The sequence below is a fragment of the Marmota marmota genome, unplaced genomic scaffold, assembly GCF_001458135.2.
Source record: "Marmota marmota marmota unplaced genomic scaffold, marMar, whole genome shotgun sequence".
NCBI lineage: Eukaryota > Metazoa > Chordata > Mammalia > Rodentia > Sciuridae > Marmota > Marmota marmota.
Window position 1 is genome coordinate 7,302,490 of NW_026000026.1, and position 8,881 is coordinate 7,311,370.

The window sequence follows — 8,881 nt, forward strand, 5'->3', positions numbered from 1 at the left end:
CCTGCAGCCGGCCGCCCCGCCAGCCCCGCCCGGCCTCACCTGGGCTCTGGGTGTGGAACTTGTAGGCCATGTTGAGCAGCGGCAGCAGCATCACCAAGCAGTTGTCCCCGTTGGTCTCAATGAAGTCGTGCCGCGTGATGGCCGTGGGGTCGATGTGGTGCTCCCGGAACGGCCGGATGAAAGCCTGGTGGCCGCGGGGCGCCGACCAGTCAGCCCGGGACAGGCACGCCCAGGGCCCTCCACCCACGGGCACCGACGGCACAAGGAGCCTGGCCGGCCGCCCCCGCCCTGGACTCAGCCCCCACTGCGCCGGCAGCAGAGCCCCTCCTCAGGAGAGGACGTCCCCCCTTCTCTGGCACAAGCTCTGAGAGCCGACGTGCCCACAGAGCACGTCCCTCTGGCCACGGGGTCTGACTGGGCCGTGGGGTGAGTGGGGACTCGGGCTGTGACGGGGGCCGGGGGGGACCGCTCTCATTGTGGGTGGGCTGGGCAGCCACCCGGCAGCCGTGAGGGGACGTCGAGGGGTGGGGAGGCCGGGGTGGGCCGCGTCGGATGAAGCCAGGGTCAGCCCCAATCAGACCAGCAGCGAGGGCGGCAGGAGGGGACCCCAAGTTCAAGGCAGGCCAACACCCAGCTCCCGGACCACCCGTCCTGACGCCTCTGCTTCACCCGCGGGAAGGCGGGCTGGCCCCGGGGCCCCAGGCCACGCGGCCCCGACGTACGCACCTTCCCCACGACGGGCAGCTCCACGGAGCCCCACGTGTCAGCGCCCCAGTGCACCAGGCCGGAGAAGAAATCCGCGGTGACCGCCCCTGCAACTGAGGACGGGGAGCAAGCTGCAGCCGGCCCAGGCAGAGCCCCGCGGCCAGATGCCCGCATCCCAGTCTCACGCGTTTGTCAGAGGAGGAAAGTATCCCTTCTCCACCCGGGACTTCTTCCCTGTGGACGGAGCCCCGGCCCCACGCGTGCTCTGCCGGGGTCAGGAGAACAAGCTGGGCTCAGATCACCCGGCGCCGCTCCCACCCTCCCCCACACAGTGCGCCTGCGGCTGGAGGACCGTCCTGTACCTGGTGTCCTGCACCTTCTGCCCCAGTCGTGGGCAGAAGTTACTCCCCACCCCAGCTCTCAGTCCCAGTGCCGTGACCCCCTGGTCTCTAGCTGCCTCCTTCGTCTTTGTTTCCCGCCTGCTCAGCACAGAGTGGGTCTCCTGGAGACCCACACCACTCACCTGAGGGCTCAGAGCAGCACAGTCACATGCAGTTCCAGCTCCACTGCTCGCTTGCTGTGTGACACTGCACATGTTACTTAACATCTCTGCGCCCATTTCGTCTTGTAAGACAGGAGTGATTTTTAGGCACACAGTGGCCACCATTTATTAGGCCCTTTCTCAGTACCAGGCACATGTGTCTACACGATGGAGCTCAACCAACCTCACCGTCTGTGAGATATCACTGCCGTTTTTATTCCCACTTTAGAGAGGAGGAGACAGGCTTGGACAGCAGAAGTAACTGGACAAGGTCACACACACAGCAAGGGCCACACCTGGCTCCTGACCTGCCCTGAGACCCAGATCTGGCACAGCAGCACACACAGCCACGCACTCGGGGGACACAGGCCGGGCAGAGACTGCGGGAGGTGATTCACTCCCTCACCCCTGCAGCGCCCCCTGCTGGCTTTCCCCTTCCCTTGCACAGCCCCGTGCACCTCTGGGCTCTGGGGTGCGGCTGTTGGCCAGGCATATCCTTTCCCAAGACGCAACACAGTGCACCGGGCCCTCTCCCCCAGAGTCCACTGATGTGTCCTCCCTGGACACCTGACCAGGTAACCACACCCGCCACATCCCCAGCCCGGTTTTATTTTTACTTTATTTATTTATTTTTTTTAAGGCAGGTCCTCCCTAAGTTGTGAGGCTGGCTTTGAACTTATGATCCTCCTGCCTCAGCCTCCTGACTGGGATTACAGGCCTGCACACTGTGTCCGGTGCACACAGCTGAGATTCTGGTTTCTTGTTTATGGCTGTGACCTGGATGTCGGCACATATCTGGGCTCACTGGGTGCGTGGCACACAGTAGGCCCTCAATACTGTATTTGGGCAGAGGCTGCATCAACCAAGCAACATCTGACAAGGGCCCCCTGTGCCACCTCGGTGGGACACAGTGACGATGAGCTCTCTACCACCTGTGGCAAAGGGCAGAGGACCAGGCCAGCGGGAGCAGCCTCACGGGCAGTGCCCTCCTGCTCCTTCCCAACTCGGCATCCCCGTGGACTGCTGTTGGAGGCCCAGTTCTCAGCCCCTGGGTGACAGGGTGACAGGGCCCTGGAGCACTGTGGAGGCTGCAGAGAGACTGGACACCTCCCTGGAGAGCGTGGCTCAGGACCCAGGGGACAGAGTGAGCGCCTGGGTCCCTGCAGTCTGCAGTTCTGATGGCCAGGCCAGAGTCAAGGGCAGCTGCTGGAAGACCCTTCTGGAGGCTCTGGGACTCCTGTGCCCTGCGTGGAGCGCGGCAGGATGGCGGGTGGGATGGCGGGCAGGGCGACACAGCTTCTGCAGAACCCCTAAGTCCCTGGTGAGCAGGGAGGGAGGGAGGGTGGGGACGTGGAGCAGAGCCACCTCCTGGCATGGGAAGCCATAGGACAGGCAGGAGGGCGTCCCCGCAAGGCCCGCAGGCCTGCTCCTTGCGGGGTACGGGGTGGCTGGGCGCGAGGCAGAGGACGTCCCCACTGTCCCTTGGAGCCCCTTTCTCCCAGGTCATGGCAGCTGCTTCCTCGGGGTGCCTGTCACCTGAGGGTCCCCTGAGTGAAGCCACACCCCAAGCAGACGCTTGGGCCACACTTCCCTGCTCTGTTCCCTACCCGGCGCCGAGGACACCCGAGATGGCTGCGCTTGTGATCTCCATTTCTTGGATAAGGAAAGAGGCTCAAAGAAGTCAAAGCACCCCCACCCCCGGTCATGTGGCCTGGAAGTGGCAGCCTCAGGACAAGAACAGGGGTGTCTACCACCTCCAATCTGCACCACAGGAGGCCCAGGGCTCACCAGGGCTCCTCCTGCCCACACTGCCTCTGCCCACCAGGGGGACGTCTCTCACCACCATATTGCTGTGTGACCAGGACAAGCCCCTTACCTCCTCTGGGCCTCAGCATTCACGTGCATAATGAGGTAGCTGAGGGTCTCCAGAGGCCTGTTCCAACAACGTTAGTGATGCCTTTCAGCACTGCCTTCTTCTCTTTTCTCTGTGGTGCTGGGGGCTGAACCTAGGGCCTCCTGCGTGCAGGCGCCACCCACTGAGCTGCACCCCAGCCCTAAACTCTCCTTCTTGGGCAAGGAACAGCCGCGGACAAGAAGCGGCTGGAGGCAGGAGGGGTGTGGCCTGGGGATGTTTCAGAACCCAGGTCCTTGTTCTGAGTGCTGGGCTCTGGGTAGAACTGACAAAGCCCTTTCCACTCCCCAAACTGCAGCTGGCCACGAGGTTTAACGGGGCCTGGCCCACACGTGACCTGTGGCCTGTGGCACTGGCCTGATAGCGCTGGCCTGCTAGGAGACCCGTCCAACCACCTCCCAGTCAGGACCGGTGTCCTTGCCTCTCCAGAGTGCCAGGGTGGGAACCACCTCGGGGGGGGCCACACGGGTCTGCTTCCCACACTCAGGCTGCCCCACAGGCCACAGACCCGCTGGCCCGCCCCCCCAGGCTCCCTCCTGCCCCTCATCTCCCTCCCACTCCTGTCCTGTGCAACTGCAGACCTGCTGCCAGGAGCGCAGACTGACCAAGCTGCTCTAGAACTTTCTACAGTCCACCCACAGGGTCACGGGCATCGTCAGTGTGCCCTGCTCTTTGCCGACCAGCGTCTGGTCATCCAGGTGGAGAAGGACGTGTTCTCCACCAGCTGTGGTGGCGTCTGGGTTGGCCCAGCTTCCCCTGAAGCCGCAGCCCACGCTCCACGCCGGGTGGGCACACGCCCTGGCTCCCCTGGGTGAAGATGGTGCCCGTGTATTTTTAACCTGAAGCCCCCAGCCCCGGCCAGCACCTGTCTGCCTCAGGTCCCCTAATCCCCCGCGGCAGCCCGGCCGGCCCAGGCGGCCACACGTCTAATCGCCTTAACTGTCCTGGCACTGCTGCTGCGGGTGACAAGAATCCCGATCCCACGGGCAGAGACACCTGTGGCGAAGGTGTCCTCACGTGCTTCCTGCACACGGCACCTGGCCAGGGCTGGGGGTGCGCTCAGGGGCACGGCTCTCCAGGCCTGGGGAGTGGCCGGTGCAGGGCCCTCTTCCCGAGGAGTCAGCACGGAGGCAGCGGGTGGAGCTTGGGTGGACCGCACACCTGAGCCAGGTGCCCCTGGGCAACGGTGACAGCCCACTGCCCGGCTATGACAAGATGAAAAGGCCCTCGGCCTCTGACACCTTCCTCCCAGACCCAGGCCACAGCCCAGTCACCAGGGAGCCACCAGCTGAAATCCCACGGGGGGAGGCAGCCGAGGCAGGAGGATCACAAAGTCCAGGCCAGGCTGGGCCACAAGGCCAGACCCTGCCTCGGGAAGGAAGAGGGGCATTAGCAGGACACGGAATGGACGGTGCCTGGCCTCTGCGTCAACACCGGGCCTGACGGTACCGGGAGGCAGGACGTGCACGGTGCCCAGAACAGGGGTGCACCGTCTGTCCAGAGCACAGGGTCAGCCCCGCCACAGCCCAGGTCCCAGAGGGACAGAGACTCCAGGGTTGAGGCCCGTCCAGGCTCACACGGTGGCAGGTGGCTGGGCGGCTGTGAGGCCACTGTGAGGGTGGCTGCTGACTGAGTGGGTGGAGGAGCCCCCACATTCGGGGCTGGGCAACGGGGGTGCGAGCCCTGCCCCCATCCACAGGGTCAGCAGGCTGGACGGGCAAGTGCCTGGCGGCCCTGGGCTCATCAGAGGAAGCTCGGGTAGGTCAAGGACTCCCCTCCCGGTGCCTGGGTCTTGTCGCCTGTCAAGGGACCAGTCCCTGGCCTTCAGGCCTTCGTGCTGTGGACAGAGGTCAGGAACGCACAGGGGCAGGGAGGGGCCTTGCCTCCCCCGCTGTGGGCACTGGCCCTGGGTCCAGGCTGGGGATGGCTCTCTAGGGACAGGCTCCAGGCTGCCTGCTGGCCTTTGAGGCCCCTTGGATGGGGGCAGGGGAGGGACACAGAAGACTCTTTGTCCCTGCCCTGCTGGTGGCTGGCTCATGGCTGGAGACTGGTTCGCCCTGGGGCAGCTTCAGCCACCGCCCTTCCCTGCAGACACTGGCACAGGGACAGTTCCCTCCAGGCTCCGACTCACCAGCGGGCCGCGGGTCCCCAGGCAGGGGCTCTGGGGCTTTGCTGAGCCCTTCAGGGCGACTCATCGACTCCCACCTCCACCTGACCAGGGCTGGGCCCCTGGCCCGCCAGACTCCCACCCCCTGCGCTCCTCCCGCTGCGCCCCGCAGCACTGGGCCAGGGTCTCCCGCTAGTGTCTGGGCTTGGACCCCGCGTCCTTTTCAGGCTCCTGATCCCTCCCTCCAGCTCGTCTCTGAGGGGCAGTCCCTCCCTCCCGCCGATCGGCCAGCCGGAGGCAGTGGCCGCTGACCCTCCTTCTCTCGCCCCCCAGCGACCCCACAGCCCAGCGAGCAGAGCGCCTGGCACAGCTCTTCCTGCGTCCCACAACCTGTGCCACCTCCACGGCCGCGTCCCGAATGGCTGAGCGGCAGTCACCTCTCCAGGGAACTCCCCAGGACTCCTCGCGGGCGTGGAGGATAACCTGCACCCAGACCACAGCCCGATCCCGTGTCCCCACTGCCTCTGAGCTGCCACCAACCCATTCCCTCGGTGAACTGCCCAGCCTCACTGCACTCCTTCCTGTCCCCCTAACCCGCGGGCACAAGCAGCTGCAGGACCTTGGCGCTCGGGGCTTCCTCTCCGGGACACCCCTACCACACCTCCCCGCCTGGCTGCCTGTCAGCCTCGTGTCCCCTGTGCCCGCTTTACCAACCACACACCTTTCATGCTCTTGCTCTGCCTGATTTCTTGGGCCTGCCCGGGGCACTGTAATCTCTGGGGGAGATAGTGACGGGCAGGGGGCTGGCACGGTGCCCTCTGCCTGCGTGTTAACACACAAATCAGGGCAGCTATTTAAATCGATCAGGGCTGTGTCAACACCACTATCAGGATTGTCTGTTGTTATCAGCCAGAGGCAGAGGTGTGGGATGGGGAGCCACACCTCCCCACAGGGTGCGGAGCTCGGGCCCCAACCAGGGAAGGAGCCCGAGCCCTGCTCCACCAGCACACGCCTGGCGTGGGCCCCAGTCCCCTGGCCTCCCAGGACCTCCTCAGGAGGCTGCCAGAGATGAGAAGTGCCTGGCACAGGGTCACCAAATAGCCACTGTGGAACTGACCAGTGAGGCCGAGGTGCCAGGTGCCTCACGGCGGTATCACCCCCCCCCAGTAGCTGGCCTCCCCGACACTAGGCACACCTCAGGGGGCAGGGACTGTGGCCGTCTCGTCTCATTAGGCACCAGGGACTGAGCACAGGGTGCCTGACCACCGAGCCACCTCCCCCACTTTTATTTTTCATTTTGAGTCAGGGTCTTCTAAGTTGCCAGAGCTGCCTCAAGAAGCCAGGGGTGGTGACAGCACCTCCCAGCAGCTTGGGAGGCGGAGGCAGGAGGATCGTGAGTTCAAAGTCAGCCTTAGCAACCTGGCAAGGACTTGTCTCTAAGTGAAATACAAAAAGGGCCGGCGACGTGGCTCAGTGGTTCAATCCCCAGCATCCAAAAAAAAAAAAAAAAAAAAGCCCACTGGCCTCAGACTTGTGCCTCCGCAGGCCCAGCAGTCCTCTTCTGCGTGTGTGGGAAATGAGGCTCGGAGACGCCAGGGACACACAAGCAGCAAGAGTGACCCTGTCTGTGGACACCTGCTCGTCTGAGGAAGGGCTGGGTTGTTGCAGGTCCCTCCCGTCCCTGGGGGCAGGCAGGGCCAGGCTCTGCAGCACTGGACAGGTGCTGACTAGCCTGCTCCCCTCCAGCTAGTCCGGCCCCCCAGATGGTCAGTTGGTGGCCTGAGCGCCACTGGCTTGGCCGCCAGAGCTTTCGATGAGACTGTGGGCACTGAACCCTGAGGGAGGCCAGGCGGGAGGGAGCAAGGGCCCAGCTGCCCCTTGCTGGGGAGAGGAGGGCAGCTGAGCCCGGGCTGCGAGGAGCAGGGCACCCAGGGCTGTGTGGCGCTTCTTCTCGAGGTGACCCCGGCCCCTCCCTGCCGAGCCACAGTTTCCTCATCTGGAAAGTGAGGACATTTGCTTCACTGGTTGTGGACAGGGGAGGGCGGACCTGGGGAAGACACCAGGAGGTTCATTGACGGGTTCAGCCGATACTGTCACCTACCATGAGCAGGCCTTGGGCTTGGGGCAGAGAGAGCGTGAAGAGGAAGCTTCTGCCCTCGAAGAACTGACGTGGGGGTGGCGTGGAGAGTGCAGTGGGGGTGTGGCATGTGACAGGACTGCTATTTTTTATTTTTTTTTAATAGAGGGGATAGAATCCAGGGGCACTCTACCACTGAGCTGCATCCCAGCCCTATTTATTTTTTATTTTGAGTCAGGGTCTGGCTAAGCTGTTGAGGTTGGCCTTCAACTTTCTAACCTCCTGGGCTGGGGTGGTGGCTCAGTGGTAGAGCACTCGCCTAACATGCATGAAGCACTTCGATCCTCAGCACCACATTAATGTAAAATAAAGATATGGTGTCCACCTAAAACCTAAGAATAAATACTAGAAAAAAAAAAAAAAACAAACTTTCTGACCTCCTGCCTCAGCCTCCCATTGCTGGGATCACAAGCACACCCCACCGTGCCCCAGGGCTATTTTTGAGGAGCCACCAGGAAGCGCCTCTCTGAGGAGGTGACCTCTAAGCACCTTGAGTCTGTACCTACATGTCTTTGAAGAAAGAGTTCCGGTCCCAGGGAACAGCCTCACAGAGGCCCCCGAGGGATGTGGGAGAGGCCAGAGGCGGGCATGGCGGGAGCGGGGCAAGCAGCAGGAGGTGACTGTGGGTGCAGTCGAGGCGAGGAGCTGGGATCTGCCTAAGCACACGTTGGGCAGGGCAGCAGGGGGCCTGAGGCTCCTGCAGGACCCCTCCCTGGGCCACGGGTGGACACTGGCTGGTGGGGTGGGGACAGGGGAGTGAGGACCCCCGGGCAGGCGGGGCAGAGGAACGAACCCAGCCTAATTCCCTCTTAACACCTGGAGCCATCTCGCCGCAGAGGCATGAGAAGCTCATTCTGCTTTCCTGTAAGCCACTGCGATTTCGGACCTTGCGTGGGATGCCCGCCTGCACTCACCCGCGCCTGGCTCCCCCGGCCAGACAGCGGCCCTCTCCGACCTGGTGGCGCCTCGTCAATGCTGATGCCGGGATCTAGGTTCAGTCCCTCAGGTGGACCCTTTAGACCTTTACCCACTGCCTGCCTTGGGTCATGCCTGTCAAAGTCCTGTTACCTCTAGGTTCCCAGGACACCCCCTTTGGCCACGCTCCCAGAGCCTGCTGCCCTCTGCTCCGTGGGTTTCGGGGGAGGGACGGCCTGGCTGGAGGGCAGCTCGGGCCCGGCTTTAATTTGTTTGAAACGGGAGTCGGTGGCCTTTCCTTCGAGTCATGGTCCACCACAGAGGCCGGCAGTGTTGTGAAGGTGGGCCAACAGCTCGTGCCCAGGGCAGGAGAGGACCCAGGGGGACAGGACAGAGGTGCCACCAATTGAGGGGAAGGCGGGGCTCCCACGGCAGACTGACGTGAGCACACACGCGCGCGCGCGCACGCCAGGCGAGGGAAGCCTGGCCACTCACCGACACCCAGGACGACGGCGGGCGCGTGCTCCCAGCGGGCCAGCAGCAGCGCTGGACTGGCGCGTGCTG

General features: G+C 63.8%; 1 protein-coding gene across 1 annotated transcript in view; it reads right to left on the reverse strand.

Moving 5' to 3' along the window:
* Peds1 (plasmanylethanolamine desaturase 1) overlaps positions 1–8,881 on the reverse strand; it is a 26,639-nt gene that overhangs the window by 2,368 nt on the left and 15,390 nt on the right. The window contains exons 3-5 of the mRNA XM_048811941.1: positions 8,813–8,863; positions 727–818; positions 40–184 (exon numbers count right to left, since the gene is read on the reverse strand). Of these exons, the coding sequence (XP_048667898.1) occupies positions 40–184; positions 727–818; positions 8,813–8,863 (288 nt within the window). The remainder of the gene's footprint in view (positions 1–39; positions 185–726; positions 819–8,812; positions 8,864–8,881) is intronic.